At 49.4% G+C, this 19,869-nt stretch overlaps 1 protein-coding gene across 2 annotated transcripts in view; it reads left to right on the top strand.

Annotated features, from left to right (window-relative positions):
* The window catches only part of FNDC3A (fibronectin type III domain containing 3A), a 1,418,915-nt gene that overhangs the window by 541,695 nt on the left and 857,351 nt on the right, over nt 1–19,869 (top strand). For both annotated transcript variants that reach the window (XM_069205374.1, XM_069205375.1), the window contains one exon: nt 16,042–16,276. In XM_069205374.1, the coding sequence (XP_069061475.1) occupies nt 16,042–16,276 (235 nt within the window). The remainder of the gene's footprint in view (nt 1–16,041; nt 16,277–19,869) is intronic.

Raw genomic sequence — 19,869 nt, 5'->3', positions numbered from 1 at the left:
CGGTGAGCCTCAAAGGCTCACCCCCTTTGTTACAGCGCCACAGGGCATCCCAGCTAGTGGAGATGCCTGCCCCTCCAGCCACTGCCCCCACTTTTGGCGGCAAGGCTGGAGGAGATAATGAGAAAAACAAGGAGGAGTCACCCCCCAGTCAGGACAGCCCCTAAGGTGTCCAGAGCTGAGGTGACTCTTACTTTTAGAAATCCTCCATCTTGTAGAAGGAGGATTCCCCCAATAGGATTAGGGATGTGCCCCCTCCCCACAGGCAGGAGGCAGAAAGAGGGTGTAGCCACCCTCAAGGACAGTAGCCATTAGCTACGGCCCTCCCAGACCTAAACACACCCCTAAATTCAGTATTTAGGGTCTCCCAGAACCAAAGAAGAAGGACTGCTGACCTAAAGCCCTGCAGTGAAGACGGAGACGACAACTGATTTGGCCCCAGCCCCACCGGCCTGTCTCCCTACTTCGAAGAAAACTGCAACAGTGACACACCCAACAGGGTCCAGCGACCTCTAAAGCCTCAGAGGACTACCCTGCATCTAAAGGACCAAGAAGCTCCCGAGAACAGCGGCCCTGTTCAACAAACTGCAACTTTCTTCAACAAAGAAGCAACTTTGAAAGACCACACGTTTCCCGCCGGAAGCGTGAGACTTTCCACTCTGCACCCGACGCCCTCGGCTCGACCTGCGGAAAACTAACACTACAGGGAGGACTCCCCTGCGACTGCGAGCCCGTGAGTAGCCAGAGTTGACCTCCCTGAGCCCCCACAGCGACGCCTGCAGAGAAAATCCAGAGGCTCCCCCATGACCGCGACTGCCTGTAACAAGGAACCCGACGCCTGGAACCAGCACTGCACCTGCAGCCCCCAGGACCTGATGGAACCGAATTCCAGTGCAGGAGCGACCCCCAGGCGACCCTCTGCCTAGCCCAGGTGGTGGCTACCCAGAGGACTCACCCCTGTGCCTGCCTGCATCGTTGAAGAGACCCCCAGGTCTCCCCATTTATTCCTATCAGAAACCCACCGCCTGTTTGCACTCTGCACCCGGTCGCCCCTGTGCCGCTGAGGGTGTACTTTCTGGGCCTGCTTGTGTCCCCCCCCAGTGCCCTACAAAACCCCCCTGGTCTGCCCTCTGAGGGTGCGGGTACTTATCTGCTGGCAGACTAGAACCGGGGCACCCCTATTTCCATTGAAGCCTATGTGTTTTGGGCACCACTTTGACCTCTGCACCTGACCGGCCCTGAGCTGCTGGGGTTGCCTTGAACCCCCAATGGTGGGCTACCTTGGACCCAACTTTGAACCCTGTAAGTGCTTTGCTTACCTGTGACCTTAACAAATCCTTACCCACCCCAGGAACTGTTGATTTTTGCAGCGTCCACTTTTAAAATAGCTTATTGCCATTTTTGTCACGACAGTACATGCTATTGTGATTATTCAAAGTTCCTAGAATACCTGAGTGAAATACCTTTCATTTGAAGTATTACTTGTAAATCTTTAACCTGTGCTTAAAATAAACTAAGAAAATATATTTTTCTATAAAAAAAACCTATTGGCCTGGAGTTAGTCTTTGAGTGTGTGTTCCTCATTTATTGCCTGTGTGTGTACAACAAATGCTTAACACTACCCTCTGATAAGCCTACTGCTCGACCACACTACCACAAAATAGAGCATTAGAATTATCTCTTTTTGCCACTGTCTTACCTCTAAGGGGAACCCTTGGATTCTGTGCACACTATTTCTTACTTTTTAATAGTATTTACAGAGCCAACTTCCTACAAAGTGCCTTTAAGAATCAGAGAAAAGTTACTAGGGCCGAGAGTGTCTAGAAAAGGTGTAGGGCTCTAGGCCATATTGACATTTTAATGCGGGTGATCTGCCAAACCAGGATCAGTCCTTCCATACACAAAGTCTATCTTTTAATATCCCTTGGAGGAGGAGAGGTAGTTCGTAGATAAAAGCTGCTCAGTGGATAAAGTGATCTGAAACCCCAAATCTGTTAAAGAATTGGTGGCCCTTGGAAAGAGGAAACATGTTTGAAGTACTTCCTCTTGATTCTTGGGGACTGAGAGGTTTAGGATTTGTGATGTTGGCATGTTGACTTTAAAGTGAGCTCCCTCCTGTATTTTAACAATTCATTCTTGAGTGTAGGGCTGGAGCCAGCTGGATTTGTCAATGAGGCAATCATCACCAAACATCATCAGGTTATAAGTCTTGCTTGAAATTTTTACCCCTGTGATATCCTATTTCATTTTCTCTTTTTTGTGTGTATGGCTCCATTGATAAAGCAAATAGCAGGAGTGTGTTGACAGCTCTGCCTTATTTCTGTATGTGTAGCAAATGAGAGATAAAGGCATATTTACTCTTACCATGATCTTTAAATCTCCATATACAACTGGCGTTTATTTTTATTTTTATTGGAGGCTGAAGCATAATGATTTAGTTGGATATCTAGATTTTTAACTGAATTGAAGCCCCACATCAGCAGCAATCTTTGCATCTGTAAGGGGAAAGATTTCAGACTTATTCCAATTAAATTTCAGTACAGAGAAATAGCTAAAGTTTATAACCTCATTTATGATCCAGAACAGATTTTGACTTGGGAGTATGACATAAAATATGATATCGGCATGCAGCTATATTACCGGCGTGTCTCCTAATGGAAAGCCCTGTATGCTAATAGAATCTTTGAGTGTACAGGCAAAAGGCTGTAGTAGTATTGACAATATTAGAGGCAGCCTTGCTTTTTTCACTGAAAGATATTCAGTGTCGGAGAAAAACCCACTCATGCACACATGAAAAAGTACGACAAACATATTATCTTTAAGAAATAATCGTTGACACCACACATCCTCAGTACCTCTAATTAGAAGCCCCCTCTGCAAAGAATGATACTTTTTCAGCATAAGGACAGGTGTGATAGCTAGTAGAGCAGGCTTGATATAATGCTAAATAGCTGTGAAAATGCAAAGATTGTACACAGTGGACCTCTCTGAAATTACTCAGACTAGTCTGGAAAAATCAGGTATGGAATAAATTGCATCACTCTATTGGCCAGAGTTTTCACGTGTATTTCATTATTCTCATCTACGAGCAATAGCAACTTTAAAGACCAGCATTGAAAGGGTTCTCTTTCCCTCTTTAACAAAACCATAATAAGGCCCCATTTGCTTGAGGAGGGGTGAGCCAGAAGAGATAGATTCGAATAGTTGTGGTGCAACAGTTTTGACACTATATTCATAGAATGCAGCAGAGGCCATCCACCTCCGGAGCCTAGCCATTTGCATAGGAGTGATTTAATAGTCTCACTAATCTGGTTGTCAATGCAAACCATCATGAATCTCTCCAAATATTGCAATGTCTGAGCAACCAGGGACCTTGTTTTGTAAGCATACAGTTGTGCATAGTAACAAACAAATGACTGCAGTTTTACTTTGTTGTCTTAGCAAGAGTGTCCTGTGAGGGTGTAAATATTTGTAACATTACTTTTATGATTTTAAGAAGCCACAGAGCAATGAGTTAATGTAAAGTGTCAGTTGTCAATACAATAACCATCTTTTTATGTTTTTATAAACATCTTTATTGATTGTATTACTTAAACACTTTAACAAGATGTCACGTCCATACCATCGACATGGCACCTTTGAACAATCTTAAAGCATAGACTCAGTGATCCCTTTCCCAATACATTGCACGCTCCAAAGGAACTCAACATTTGGTTACCAATGTCCCAGTCCGGAAGTCTATTTTTTGATGGACATCGCTAATCCGTTCCATTTACTTCACATCTTATAGTACTTTGCTGGGCACCCTTGCGCCTCATTTACTAGTTTTTCTTGTTGGGCGCACCAGTCCACCCCGTCTCCACCGGGTCAGTGTAGGGGCCTACGCCGATCTCCAGTTGGTGGCTATATCCAACTTTGCTACCAGTAAGACGGTCCCCAGGAGGGCACGGTCAGCCCTGTTGTTCCCCATTTACCCAAGAACGCCCAACAGGATCGACAACTGAGCCATCTCCACCTCTACAGTCAACACCATTGAGAGTTCAGCAGTCACCGCCCTCCAGTAACTCACCATGTGGAAGAAATCTGCAGTGAGTCGTGGGCAGCGTGGACAGTCAGAGTGGGCCCAAGGACGCGCCTTCTACATTCTGTTGGGGGTAAGGTATGTGTTGTGTTTATAGTATCTCTGAACTAAACGGAGACCGAGGATATGGTTAGAGTCCTCAGGCCATCAGGGCACCTCTCCAGTCCTCCTCCATCTGCCCCAGCCAGCCCTCCCCTCGCTCTCTAAGGCTCATAAGGGGTTCCATCGTGTTGATGATCAGAGTACGGTATATTTGGGACACCCCACCCCTGTCCAGGCCACCCATTAGAACCATCGCTTCTACTGGAGTAAACTAGGGGAGGACTGTGCCAGTCTGAATGTGGACGCCCAAGGTGTGCCGAAGTTGCAGATATTTGTGGAATTGTGATTTAAGAGAGAGTACTGTTGCTGCAGCTCTTGAAATGATAACATGTGAGCCACTCCAGACATTCCCCAGAAGTGTAATGCTTACGTTGTCCCATATGTGACACCCTTCTAGAGTGGAGTCCTCCCTGAGCCATGTTCTCCGCCACAGTGGGGCTTGCCAGGTGAGTTTTGCTCACCAGCCCATTTCACGCTGGGCCACTCTGCATTCCACAAACACCATCCTTGTCACTCTGGGAATCTCCCTGTGAAGGGGAGCCTCATACAGCAGATCTAGGAGCTTAGAGAATCCCATGGTCAGAAGGTCAAGCTGGTACACACCAGGTCTGACCATCCCCCTCCCAACCAGTCGTCAATCACTAATAGTTGTGTGGCAAGATAATAAAGATATAGATTAGACATCCCAAGTCCACCCTTGTAGATGTCGCGTTTACTGATATGAAATGCTATCCGGGGGTGCTAGTTATACCATAGGAATTGCCTTGCAATCTAGTCCATCTCGCTGAACCAATGTTTGGAGAGCTGATGGGGAAAGTTCTGAAGAAGGTATAGAAGGCGGGGCAGTATCATCATCTTATACAGGGCTGTTCTTCCCAGAACATTAAGGGGCAGGGTTTGTCTCCTCCTAAGGTCTTCCTTAGTCTTACGGGTGAGCGGCATGAATTTGAGGGACCATGTTAGCTCAGACATCAGGGAGACGGTAATACCCAGATATCGGAAACTATTGTGGTGAATTGGGATATTGTCTTGCCAGTCATAGTAGTCCCTTGCGGGATGCAACGGGACCAGCACAGATTTGCCTGGGTTAAGAGTCAATTCTAAGGCCTCAGAGAATAGGTTTATGATTTGTATGCACCGGGGTCCACTGCTGGCCGGGTTGGCCAAATAAAGGAGCACATTGTCTGCATATAAAGCAATGCGGTCCTTCCTCCTCGTTCGCCAGGCTCAACCGCGAATCAGCTGATCCTCTCTCATGATCTTTGCCAGTGGTTCAAACGCTAACGCGAAGAGGAGCATTGATAAAGGACACCCCTGGTAGGTCCAGCGCCAGATGGGGGAAGGGATCAGAGACTACTCCATTCACCTGGACCTGAGCAAATGGGTTGGAGTAGTCTGATATTTAGGGCCAAACCTTCCTTTTGCTAGCACCTGAAAAAGGTATGACCAGTCAACATTGTCGAATGCTTTCTCGAAGTGTCTGAGAAGCAGCACCAGCAACTGGGGGTGGGTGCGACTTCGGGAGCACTACGATCGCGGCTTGATCGACTTCCAAAGGGAAAGCTCCTTTTTGCACCACTTCGGCATAACTGAATGCTACATTTACTATAAAATTCCACCGAGTAACTACCGGGACCTGGCGTTTTGCCTGGGGTTAAGGCCGAGATAGCTGCACTGATTTCTCCCAGGGTGATGGCTTCATCAAGCTGCTCCCGCTCTGCAACAGAGATTCAGGAGGGGGACACATTGTGTAGGATTGGGGCCACCCACTCCGATCGAGGCCATGGTCGCTCCGCATTGAGCTTGGCATAGTAGGGGGCCAAACCCCAGGCAATAGACAGGGGCGTCCTACAAGAACTGCCTGACTTGTCAATGATTTCCGGGAAGAGTCTGCTAACCAGCGGTGGAGACGCCAGCCAGTACAACAGATTACCATTTTTGGCCCCGCACCCATACACCCGGGCGGTTTAGGCTCACCACATATGCTTCGCATATTCAAGAGAAAAATGTTGGATTTCTTCCCTTATCAACACTAGTTATCTGGTGGTAGTTGCATGAGCGATAGGAGAAAGCTGCATTTCCAGGTGTAATGCTTGGGCTTCTAATTTTGCTAACAGCTGGAGCTTGGCGCGCTCCCTCACCCTGAGAAGGTGTCTGGCCTGTCCTCAAAGGGGGGCACTACAAGCAGCCCATAGGGAGCCAGACGACTGCATTGAGTCAACATTATGTGTGTAGTAATGTGTGAGTTCCTCGCTCAGTGTTTGAGCATAGATTTCATCTTGAAGATGCCAAGTGTTTAAGTGCCACATGGGGCATCGGGCCGTGTCAGCACCACCTATCCACACGAGAAGCGGAGCATGGTCGAAAACTCCAAGGGAGAGGACCTGAATGTCTGTGACCGAGAGAACGTCTGGAGCTGGCACGAAAAGGAGATCTATTCTTACGTGCATATGGTGAGCTGCTGACGTGTGTGTATATTGCCTCACTCTAGGATGCCAGACACACCACACATGGCATAGGCCTATGCCATTCTCCCAGCGGTGCAATAGCCTGGCTCGGGCGCCTTGAACAGTTGATGGGGTGCTTGTAGCGTCTACCTCTGGGTTCATGAATGCGTTAGTCACCTCCCAGAAGTGTTAATCCCGGTAGAAGTTGTGATATAACTTTTTGGAGAGTTTCTAAGAATTGCTCCAGTGTGCCAAGGGATCATAAACTCTCAAGAGATTAACCGGCTGGCCATTCAGCATCCCAGATGTGGCCACATATCGACCCTGCGTGTCTAGTTTAATCGTAGTGGTCGTCATAGGGAGTGTGCGATGCAACAGTATTGCTATACCCCCCGAGCCCCTAGAAAAGCCTGCATGATATGCCCTATCGTAGCTGCCATGTGCTAGCATGGGCCACCAGGTGCCCATAATCTGTGTCTCCTGAAGCAGCAATATAGAGGGGTAAAGCGTTGGGCGGCACTAAAAACCACTGAGTGCTTAATTTGATCCAGTAGGCCTTTAACTTTCCAGGAGATTACTGTATAAGGGAGCATAGGAGTGTGTGAGGGTACAGTACGCAAGTGCAGTAAGGGCTGCATGTGCAGCCAGTTTCCCAGGGGAATGGATCTGCGGGCCGAGAGCCCAGCCGTGGGAGTCTTGCATATAAAGGAATCCAATGGCATGGCGTGACTTCCTGAAAGTAAAAGGTTAGCACATAGAAAACATAACTTTAACCGCCTATTGAAATTTGATGCAAATAACTCTCTAAATCCCCCCCAACTGCCCCTACCCCATAAAGCCATCCCTGAATTATCTGTCACCCAAGAATACAGACCCAATTTCAGAGTGTCTGAAACAGGTGTGTAGTGGTGGACCCCTCCAGGAAGCTGTATTACTGCAATAAAGCCACAGTTGTGGCCCCATTGTCAACCAGAGTATCTCACCCCCATCACCGCAGCATAGAGAGGAAATTGTTGTTAATTATCGGTGTTATAGGGGGAGGGGGTTCGGCTAAGGCGTTTTTTTAATTGATCTGACCAGTGCCCCGGTGACAGGGATGCCCTGCTTTGCTTTCTCCTGCGGGACGGGGTGAGGCTTCGCCTGCGTCTCATCCCCAACAAGCTGCCTTGCTTCGACCGAGGAACCTCCCCATGGCAGAGGGGGCCAACGCTTGACTGGTGTGGTGTTATTCAGTGAGCCAGTCCCAACCAGCCAGTGGCAAGCCAAAGAAAAATAATTTGTCATTCATTAAGACCTTAAGATGTGTGGGGAACAAAAGCATATAGGATAGCTGCATCACTTTTGTTTGACTGCATCGTATGAGCAGCGTTTATTCTGCACCTCACGTGTTTAGTCTGGAAAGAGGGTAATTTTAGAGTTTTACCACCCATGGTCAGACTGCGTTCTCACCTCTTTGAGGATAACATCTCGATCTTTAAATCATTGGTCGCCTCTGCCCCTCCCCCCCGAGGAGGTTTAGGAGCGAGTGCTCTGTGGGCTCATTCTACTGCAAACCCGGGGGATAGTTTGTGGGCAGATATCGAAGTTTTGAGCCATAGTTCCAGGATCTCTGCTGGCTGGGTCGTCCGGAATTGTATGAAGTGCAAATTGTTGCTCCTGTAACGATTTTCCTCGCCCTTGCGGGGAAGCTCACCCATGCGGGTCAGCAGCTGGGCTACTTTAGATTTAAGATCTGTAACATCATCCTCTACTGTGGAAACTCTGTCATCCACCTCTTTGATTCGGCCCACCGCTGACCACAAGTCTTGACGCTATAGACCCACTTCCTCACGTACTTCTCCAATCTTGGTCTCCACAGCTTATTGTGAGGCTTGGATAGCCTGCAGGATTGTGCCCAGACCCGCTATCCCCGGAACCCCATGTGCCGAAGTGCTAGATCCATTAGGGCCTTCTTGGGTGGTAAATTGGTTAATACTCTACTGGGATGCAGGCGGCTGCTTACTCGTTTTCTCCTTCCCAATTGTGAGCCTGAGTTTACCCGGGCATCGAGGACGCTGGTCTGCCGTTCCTCCATCTCGACGCAGCCAAAGCCGGCCGGCAGTCTCAACTCCAATTACTGGGGAGGGTTCAGGTTGTCTCCCACCGTGTCCAGACTCCACCTGTCCCTGTCTATAGGGGCTATCTCCGGAGGATGGCTCCACTCTCGGGGAATCACGCTCCCAGCCGAGATCCTGCACCTTTGTCTGCTAGTCAGCTGATGTGTCTGGGGGTGGGGGGTTATCACCATGTTATTCACCTCCTCATGGCCTCCCCCTCAAGCATGCAGCTCTTCCCAGTGGGCACATGAGTGGATGCACAAGTCTCCTTTGGATCCCTCTATCCAGTGCATCCAGGCCTCACTCGGCCCAATACACACTTTCTGATGGATACAACTACCTGTGGATTCCTCACCTAATGAATTCTCCCATGGCGCCAGCATTCGACGGAAATCTTCTTCCTAGTCTCTGCACGTCGACGAGGACGTCACTCTAGCCCACGCGACGCCGTCTGACGTCATACAGGCAATAAAAGGTCCTCGACGACGTGCCGACGTCAGTTCCCTTTTTTCCGTGCATTCGAAACGGTTATCTTCGAGGGAGCAACTGTTACTTTTGTGGTTACAGTGTATTTTTGCTGCATAGTCTTTCGCTGTGGTAATAATGTCGCAGAGAAAGTCTGGATTCAAGCCTTGTCGTGAGTGTGGAGGCAAGATGTCAGTGACGGATCCTCATTCCGACTGCCTTTGGTGTTTGAGCTCCGACCACGACGTCTCGACTTGTGATTCATGCCAGCACATGAATCCAAAGGCCCTCAAGGAACGTGAGGCGAAGCTGTTTATGGCGAAATCGAAAAAAGAAAAGCATCACAAGAAGTCTTCTTCGCAAAGACATCGGCGTCATCGAGACTCCCGGCGCCATAGAGAATCTCGGCGTCATTCAAGCAAGGAGACTCGTTCCAGGTCTTCGGATCGGCGCCGAAGGACATGGGAGATCAGTCCCACGGTTACGCCGCATCCTTCGACGCCGTTGCCCTCCCCGGCGTCTCCGACTTCACCTGGACAGGCGTCGGTGATTGAGGTATTGGAGCCTCAGGTGTTATCTCCGGCGTCGCAGACGTCGAGGCCGGCGTCGGGGTCGCCTCCGAGACAGGCACCCCAGTATCCGGCTTTTCCCACCCCTGGAGCCGATAGTTCCGCATTCTTGAATGCGATGTATGCCATCTTCCAACAGATGGCTCCAGGGGGTGCTCCGGCTGGGCCTTTGGCCTTTTCTTTGGGTGATCCTGCGCCTCTTCGGCCGGCACCCTTTATGCCCTTTCTCCCTTTTGGGAACGTGGGCTCGGCGCCGGTGGCCGCTCCGGTGGCTTCAGAGGGATTGGCCCCGGGGATTTCCATCCCGTCGACGTCGGGATTTCGGCCTGTGACTCCGGTGGGTCCATCTGCTTCGACTGCTCTTTCGTCGGCGCCGAAGTTACCTGTGGCGCCGAACACAGCGTCGGTGGCTTCTGAAGATCGGCGCCGATCTTCGACTTCGGCGGAGGCATTGTCGACTCCGCGTATTGAGCAACGGCTTCATTCGAGGAGACGTGCTCTACGTGTATTAGAGGAGCAGGAGTACCAACGAGCCCTGGAGGAAAGAGAGCTAGAGGACTCGGGTGATGGGCTGCGTGGTCTGGAGTCGGCCAGTGGGCAGGACACTTCCCCTGAGTGGGATCTTTCGTCCCCGGGAGAATATACTGAGGAGGCTGCTTCCTTTCACGCAGTGGTACGGAAGGCAGCTAGTTTTTTGGACCTGCCTTTGCCGGTGGTGGAGGCAAAACAAAACCTTCTAACAGAGGTGCTACATCCGGCCTCAGCTGCGGCGGAGCCTCTTTTGCCATTTAATGACGCTCTGCTGGATCCGGTGTTAGAGGTGTGGAAGAGGCCGGCATCTTCCCCAGCAGTTCACAGAGCCGTGGCCAGGAGGTATCGGGCGGCTCCAACTGACCCTGGTTTTCTGTCCAGGCACCCTACGCCGGAGAGCTTGGTGGTGCAGGCCTCCTGTTCATCCAAGTCAGCGCCTGGTTCTTTCCCGACGGTGCCTGGGGACAGAGATTCAAAGAAACTGGAGGCGCAGTCCAAGAAGATTTTTTCGTCCTGCAGTCTGGCGTTGAAGGCCACCAACGCAACCTGTATCCTGGGGAGGTATATTCATGCTCTGATGGATGACATTTCCTCATCATTTACAGAGCTTCCCCAGGGTCTTTTGGATGTTGTTTCAAATGCCCAGGCTGCTGCGACCCAGATTATCCAGACTGGACTGGATACGACCGACTCGGTGGCCAGAGCAATGGGCACAACTGTGGTGGCAAGGAGGCAGGCCTGGCTCCGTAACTCGGGCTTTTCTGCGGATGTACAGTCCACATTGTTGGATCTCCCGTTTGATGGGGACAAACTGTTTGGAGCCAAGGCTGATTCGGCCTTGGAATGTTTTAAGGAGAGCAGGGCCACGGCTAAGTCGTTAGGGCTCCAAGCTCCTTCTTCCACGGCCTCTTCCAGATTTTTCAGGAGGTTTCGTGGATTTGGGCGTGGCTCTTCCTCCTCTTCCTTTCGGGGAAGATATCAGCAACCTGCCTCTTCCCATCCCTATAGATCTTTTAGAGGGAGGTAGGGTCCGCACCAGAGCAGCCTCTCAGCAGCACTCTGCCTCTTCCTCATCCTCTGGCGGGGTGCAGCAGGGGAAGCAGCCTTAGGCTTCCACCATTTCCCACTCACTCCTCTCCTGTAGGGGGAAGATTACAGCATTTTCTCAACAAATGGAAGACTGTTACAACGGACACTTGGGTTCTCAGTATTGTGGGAAAAGGCTACACCCTTCCCTTTCGGGAGTTCCCGCCCCTCATCCCGCCCCGCCCTTCTTATTGTTCAGAAGAACACCTCCTGTTGCTAGAACAGGAGGTACAAGCCCTCCTTTCAAAGGGCGCGGTGGAGTTGGTCCCAGAGCAGGAAAGGGGTCGAGGATGTTACTCAAGGTATTTCCTGATTCCCAAGAAGGATGGTCGTTTGAGACCAATCCTGGACCTGAGGATCTTGAATTGGTTCCTCAAGCAGGAAAAGTTCAAGAGGCTGACCCTAGCACAGGTGCTTTTGGCGTTGAACAAGGAAGACTGGATGGCGTCTGTCGACTTGCAGGATGCTTACTTTCATATCCCGATACTCAAGTCACACAGGAAGTATCTCCGGTTTGTGGTGGGATCGCAGCACTATCAGTTTGCGGTCCTTCCGTTCGGTCTTACTTCAGCACCTCGAGTCTTCACGAAGGTGATGTCGGTGGTTGCGGCAGAACTCAGAAGGAAGGGGATAGCAGTATTCCCTTACTTGGACGACTGGTTGATCAAAGCCAAGTCCCCGGAGCTTGTGTCGCATCATCTGCAGTCAACAACCCAGTTGTTGTTCGACCTGGGTTTTTCGGTGAACGAGCCCAAATCTCACCTAGAGCCCTCTCAGCGCCTCCTGTTCATAGGGGCAGTACTGGATACAACATTGGGTCGGGCCTTTCCTCCGCCTCAGCGGATTCAAGATATTCAGTATTTGGTTCCAATGTTTCGAAATGGAGCGGTAGTTCCAGTCCTCAAGGTCCTTCTTCTGCTCGGTCTGTTTGCCTCCTGCATTCTGTTGGTCACGCATGCTCGCTGGCACATGAGGGCTCTTCAGTGGTGCCTCCGAAGGCAGTGGTCTCAACACAAAGGGGATCTAGAGAGTACTGTCAAGATCTCCAGAGATGCTGCTGTGGATTTGAAGTGGTGGATTGCAAGCAACAATCTTTCACAAGGAAAGCCGTTCGAGCAGTCGCCACCAGTGGCCACAGTCATAACGGATGCTTCCACTCTAGGGTGGGGAGCTCATCTGGGGGATCTGGAGATCAAAGGCCTTTGGTCTCCAGAGGAACAGATGTTTCACATCAATCTGTTAGAGTTACGGGCTGTACGTCTGGCTCTCAAGGCCTTCCTCCCTTCCCTTCGTGGTCAGTCGGTACAGGTCCTAACGGACAATACTACCACGATGTGGTACATAAACAAGCAGGGAGGAGTGGGGTCGTACCTTCTCTGCAGAGAAGCTCTTCGACTATGGTCCTGGGCAAAGGACCATCAGATTTGCTTGATAGCAAACCATCTGGCCGGAGTCTTAAACGTGCGTGCGGACAGTCTCAGTCGCCAATTCTCGGCAGACCACGAGTGGCGTCTCCATCCAGATCAAGTCCATTTAATCTTCCAGAGGTGGGGGTTTCCTCGGGTAGATCTGTTTGCCACTCGAGAGAACGCGCATTGTCCGTTATTCTGCAGCCTCCAGTATCCGATGCAGGGAGCGTTGGGGGACGCGTTTCAAATAACCTGGTGCGGCCAGTTGCTTTACGCGTTTCCTCCCATACCCTTGATTCCTCGAGTATTGAGGAAGATTCGCCAGGACCGGGCTCTAGTCATCCTAATAGCTCCGGATTGGCCAAGGAGGGTATGGTACTCCGACCTTCTCCAACTCTCAATGTGCCCTCCGCTCCGTCTCCCTCTCAGGGCAGACCTCCTCTCGCTGTTGCAGGGGCAGGTTTTACACCCCAACCTCCAGAGTCTGCACCTACATGCCTGGAGATTGAACGGGGCAACCTGAGTTCTTTCTCTCTCCCGCCTGAGGTAGTGGATGTTATATTAGCGGCCAGGCGACACTCCACTAAATCTATCCACGCTAATAGATGGTCTAAATTTGTTGCGTGGTGTGGAGAGAGGCAGATTGATCCCTTACATGCTCATCTATCGGACGTTTTGTCTTTTGCTCTGTCTCTAGCGCAGAAAGGTTGTGCAGTGGCTACCATTAAGGGTTATTTATCGGCCTTGTCAGCCTTCATATGTCTTCCAGACCAACCATCTTTATTTAAATCCCCTATTGTTATCAGATTCTTGAAAGGTCTTCTAAATAAATATCCTCCAAAACCATTCATTATGCCGCAATGGGATTTGTCCTTGGTCCTGACTTTCCTTATGGGGTCCCCTTTTGAACCTATGCATTCTTGCCCCTTAAGGTATTTGTTTTTAAAAACAGTCTTCCTGATAGCTATAACATCAGCAAGGAGAGTGAGTGAGTTGCAGGCCTTATCAGTAAAGCCCCCTTATACAACTTTTTATGGGGATAAGGTGGTGTTGAGGACCAAGGCTGCTTTCCTCCCGAAGGTTGTTTCACCTTTCCATTTGGCTCAGGCAATTACTTTGTCCACGTTCTATCCTCCGCCTCATCCTTCCAAAGAGGAAGAAAGACTGCACCGTCTGGACCCAAAGAGGGCGTTGAGCTTCTTTATTGATAGAACAAAGGATTTCAGGCTGGAGGATCAGCTGTTTATTGGATACGTGGGCAAGAGGAGAGGAAAGGCAGTCCACAAGAGAACACTATCCAGGTGGGTTGTTCTTTGCATTAAAATCTGTTACTCTTTGGCAAAGAAGGATCCTCCTGAGGGCATTAGAGCTCATTCCACCAGAGCTAAGTCGGCCACTTCGGCCTTGGCCAGAGGTGTTCCTGTGGTCGACATCTGCAAGGCCGCAACTTGGTCGTCCCTTCACACTTTTGCAAAACATTACTGTTTGGATTCTGAGGTTAGAAGGGACGGCCATTTTGCACGGTCAGTGCTGCAGGATTTCTTGGTTTGACCATTTAGGCACCCACCGCCAGGCGTGGTACTGCTTTGGGACTCTATTCATTAGGTGAGGAATCCACAGGTAGTTGTATCCATCAGAAGAACGAGTTACTTACCTTCGGTAACGACTTTTCTGGTGGATACATTAGCTACCTGTGGATTCCTCACGGTCCCACCCGCCTCCCTGTTGCCTTTCTGGTCTTACCAAGTAATCCTTGAGTGCGCTCCTCTTGGTCTTCGAGGGTGCAATAGATGTTGTGTATAATATATTTATATATGTATATATGTATATATCTTTGTGTATATACTTGATGTGTATATATATTTTTTTTAAAAGAGAGAGTTATATATATATATATAAAAGATGTACAGCTATTCATGCAATGTTGTGTATTTTACAATGTTATGGGATGTTGCCTTGCTCTTTCATTGCATTGCCTGGTTGTTCTCATGCACGTAAAAAATTATTGGTACTGACGTCGGCACGTCGTCGAGGACCTCTTATTGCCTGTATGACGTCAGACGGCGTCGCGTGGGCTAGAGTGACGTCCTCGTCGACGTGCAGAGACTAGGAAGAAGATTTCCGTCGAATGCTGGCGCCATGGGAGAATTCATTAGGTGAGGAATCCACAGGTAGCTAATGTATCCACCAGAAAAGTCGTTACCGAAGGTAAGTAACTCGTTCTTCTGGCCCAGGGCTGGTTGCTGTCACTCACTGGGGGGTAAGATGTGCGCCTTTCCCCTCGGCCCTCCACTCGGGCCGTCTTAGTCACTTTTCAGCAGCCCCCAAAATCATATATCATGATTGGTAGTGGGAGCGTGTTCTCCCCGGTAGGTCACTCAGTTTCGTGCCGCCCTGTCCACCGATACGGGACCTCACTCCAGCCACGCGTCGGTCCAGCATCACTGCAGCCGACCCTCTTCATGTGCGTGGTTGCCTGCAGGCTCAGGTTTTGCCGCGTTCCACATCCCAGCTCAAATCCTAGGGGTCGGCAGGTGAGGCTCCCAGGGCCTCGGCCATCATCCTGTCACCTGCCCCCCACCGCAGGCTCTCACCATTAGCTGCACCTCTCACCTTCTCCATCCCCCTGTCTCGGGGGCGAAGGTAGCAGCAAGGACACGGAAGGTGGGCGGCCGATCCTCCCGGCCGCCCCTGGAACAGCTGGATCCCACCGCGCAGACCTCATCGCTTCACCTCCAGGCCGAGCCTGCCTCACCAAATGCAGACCCTCGGGCAGGGCTCCCTCGCTCAGATTTCAGGCTTCCCCAGAGTAGCGGTCCCTCGCTGGAGCACTCAGTAGGGATTCCTCCTCATCTACAGATGCGATGAGTGCAGAGCATTGGTGCTGATGGCGGCAGATGACGGAGGGGTCTCGACACTCTGAGGGCGACTGCCATCGTGATGCCCTAAGCCACCCAATAACCGTCTTAATAGTGAGAAAACATTGATAAAATGTGCCCAAGTTCATGGTCATTACAAAATAAATATTAAGGTTTGACCACAGAAATGTGAAACGTCTATGAAATGTTAGTTCTTGTACCCTGGAAAGTTTAAGAAGTGTTTGACCTTAGCCATTCAAAAGATAATTTGATAAAAACTATTAAACATTTGGATATTTTATATTAATAGTTTGTATCTTATTACAGTTTAATATTTATATGTGAATTAACTGTTCCCGAGTAGGTTTGCCTGATGTTTTCTGTCTCTTTGGTTCTGCAGGTTATTGAAGATAATGGTGTTCGGAGAGTTGTTGTAGTTCCCCAACCACCAGAGTTCCACCCAGGAAGTCATACAGTAATACATCGTCCTCCTACATCACTTCCTGGTTTCTTATCTCTTCCAGCCATGATGCCTCCTCCATCTCGCCATGTATACTCACCAGTGAGTGGAGCCGGAGATATGGCAGCACAATACACACCACAATACCACACATCACAGCTTTATGGAGATTTAGGTTAGTGATTTTGGCAACTCAGTATTAGTCCACTGTTTTTCAATTAAATAGTTGTGTTAAATGTGTTCTCTTTACAGTACTTGATTCGTAGCTTGCTGAGTTACCCTAAACTATTAGATCCCACAAGATTGTAATATATTAAAGGGGAAGAAATCACGTATATACACTTTTGACTAACAATATTATCTAACATTCTTATTGATTCAGCAGATTGAAATTCACTGTATTTTCTTAATGGATTGTAGTTTTATATGTAGAATTTAAATACTGTTTACATTTTCATTAATTGCTCTATTGGAGGCGGCATGTTCTGGTTGGTTGTGACAGTGCCCCCAGCCAGGCAGAAGCTACACTCCCGTCAGGGGTGAGTGATCACACTTACTGTATAACCTGCGCTCACACTTGGTTAGCTTGGCACTGAGCAGTCAGGCTTATCACAGAGACAATTTTAAAGCATTGGCACAGCACTCCACCACAGTAGATACACTAAGCGTCACAAAAGAGACTTCACACATGTGGTAGATAAAGTTTGTATTCAACACACACATTAATTAATACAACATAACATTATGACTTCTGGGCATAAGTCACACTTGATAATATCACCAGCAGTACTCAACCCAACCATGTTAAGATGACATCAGTAGCATGCACACTTGGGAGAAATCCTATGTTACCCCCCAGGACCCTTATGCGGTGTTATACGTTGTCAGAACTAGGCCAACTTTGGCAATTAATATAATACAAAACCACCCTGTTAACGGATGCACCCCAGATCACAACAATATCAGGAATATGTACACACAGCTAATGACAGCACTTTAAGCAGCACCGTGGGCCAAGGCAGCACCGGTAGAACCAATGTCAAATGTAGTATCCAGTTGGCATGAAATCAATGTGTAAAGCAACACCTCCAGTCAATGTAATCACTAGCAGGCAGTCTTCATGCAAGCACTCCCACACGCACATGTTCACTCAGCACTGTTCTGCAATGCTGTGGATATCACGCATGTACATATGGAGCACACTTACACACATGCAGCACCGTGATGCAGTGCAACTGATATCTGGCAGGTCAGTTGATAGCACAATACAGGCCCCTGTGGCAAAAACCCTCCTCCACTGTCCGTCTCACCTGGACTACCTCATACCCACGTATTAAAAAAGCATCACCCTTGTTAGAAATGGGGTCTCTAGTTGGCAGTCAGTTTACACCCTGTCCAAGTAGGGCCCCTCACTCTAGTCAGGGCAAGGGAGTCACACACCTAAGAGAACCCCTGGTCGCCCCTTAAAAGTTTGACACAAGCAGTCAGGCTTATCTTAGAGGCAATGTGTAAAGTATTTTTACAAACACACACAGTAACACAGTGAAAACACCATAAAAGGACTCCACAACAGTTTAGAAAACTAGCCATATATTTATCCAAATCAAACAAGACCAAAATGACAAAAATCCAACATATACAAAAAGACACAGCAATTTTTAAAGTAAAAAGTGTGTTAGTCCACAGAAATCAATAGATCTGTTGTTTTAACACAAAGTACCTGGTAAGCACCAAAAAATAAAGCCGCAAGGGCAAAGGTGTATCAGAAAAGCAAGCGATGCATCGATTTCTTACTCACAAGTAAGGCAGTACGTAGATTGTTTGCTCGTTGGGGGAGGCGATGCGTTGATTTCCCCCCCCCCCCCCAAACAGGAGAACAATGCATTGATTTCAGACAAGAATCCTTTGGTCGAGTGATGTTGAAGATTTGGCGCCCAGGGACGATGCCTGGAAAATCCGGACTCAAGGCAATGATGGATCTGGGTTGAGCTGGCGATGCGTCAATTTCTGCAGCTATGAGGGAGGCAGTGTGTCAATTTTACAGCTTCGATTTGGGTGCTGTGTCAATTTTTATTTTCTGCCACTCTGCTCGTGTGCGTGGATTTTCTCTCATGTTTTACCAGCTTCTCCTTCCCAGGGCCCAGGGACTGGAGAGGCACCAGTTGGCAAGTCAGGGGTCTTAGCAAGTCAAAAATACAGGAAGCAGAGGCAAAAAGACATGGGAACCACACCAAAGATGCCAGGTCTAACAAATCCCACCCCTCTTTTGAGATTAGGCTGCTCTTGACCAGAGTCACATTTAGTTGAGGACCCAGGGAAGAAGTTGGGAGGGGGTAGGCAGCGGGCCTAATTTGGTGGCAGTTGGTAAACAAAAGGGAGTTGGCCACCACTTGAGAAGTTCTTCCACAGGATGTGGTGGAGCAGAAGCGGCTGAGTGCAATAGTTAATTCAATTAAAAGATTCTGCAGTGTGCCTGCCGGCACCATCCCAGTTCTGCGAAACACTGGGGGTTAAAAAAAAAAGGATTTCACAGTCTCTTGACACGCTTTTAATTGGTCTTGGAAGGGTTCCTTCAGCCCAGTCAGTTAGTCACTTCACCTAAGCCCGGTCCAGTAATACTACCAGGCACACGCTGCCGTCAGGAGGCGGGTGATTAGAGAGCAGGTAGTTTGCTGCTTAGAAAGCCCAAAAGGAATGATCAGTGAAGAGGGGAATGTAGCAGGGGTGCCTCTGGAAGCTAGAGGCACCCCATTCGGTACACGTTGAGCAGAGTTGTACCCAGGCAATCCTGGGCACAGCATCTGGGGAGCGATGATCTGAGTCGCACCAGATAATTCTGGTTTCACCCACAACGATGAGTTGCAAACTTTGTGCCTCCCTGGGAATGAGGCGCAATGCTCAGTGCACGTTGATATGGGTGGCACCAGACAGTTCAGATCAATGAAGTTACTAATTCCGTGCCTCCCGAGAAATGAGACACAACGTCTGGTGCGTGTTGATACAAGTTGCACCAGACAGTTCCACTCGCACACAATCGAAGAGATGCAAATTCAGTACTTCCCTGGAAATGAGGCACAACACCTGGTGCGCTTTGATACAGGTCGCACCCAAAAGTTTCGGTCTCACACAAAGGTTCAGTAGTGTCGCACGAGGTAGAATGAGGCACTACTACGGGTATGCCCCCACCTCTGAGGGTCGCAACCTGTGAATCAACCTTTGAATCAGACACTGCACGCAATGAGCATGCAGTTCGTGTGACACACCAGGGAGAGATGGCACGATTGACGAAGCGGGCCATGCGGGGTCCCCCAACCCGAGAATCCGCTCTCTACCAACAAGATGCTTATATATGCTGAGGTCCTACGATGCAGGGGCCACACTCCTGAGATGTGGACAGTACTTTTGGGGCTCCACTTCAGGCAATCCAGTCTCTAGGCACAATTCTTATGGTCGCACACTCACGCCGCGCTGTCAGTTGAAATCAGGCAGATGCTATGGGCACTTACTAGGGCACCTCTCTCCAGGTGTCACAAGCAGACAGTGTGGGTCCCTTGCGGGAGGTCTTTAATGTCCCTGAGACCTCCACAGAGAACAGGTGGCAAGCCGACAAGCACTTGGAGAGCACACTTCAGGGTGCCACTCAACAGCAGGCAATCTGCTCTGGCCAGCTGTGATTCAGGAAGGTGCGTGGTCCCTTCCAAGGGCAGTTATCCTCCTTGTGCACAACAGATTCCTCTGGCAGTCTGCACCAAGCCTTCTAGGGTCTCT

This window comes from Pleurodeles waltl, chromosome 8, assembly GCF_031143425.1.
Source record: "Pleurodeles waltl isolate 20211129_DDA chromosome 8, aPleWal1.hap1.20221129, whole genome shotgun sequence".
NCBI lineage: Eukaryota > Metazoa > Chordata > Amphibia > Caudata > Salamandridae > Pleurodeles > Pleurodeles waltl.
This window is presented reverse-complemented; position numbering and strand designations above follow the sequence as displayed.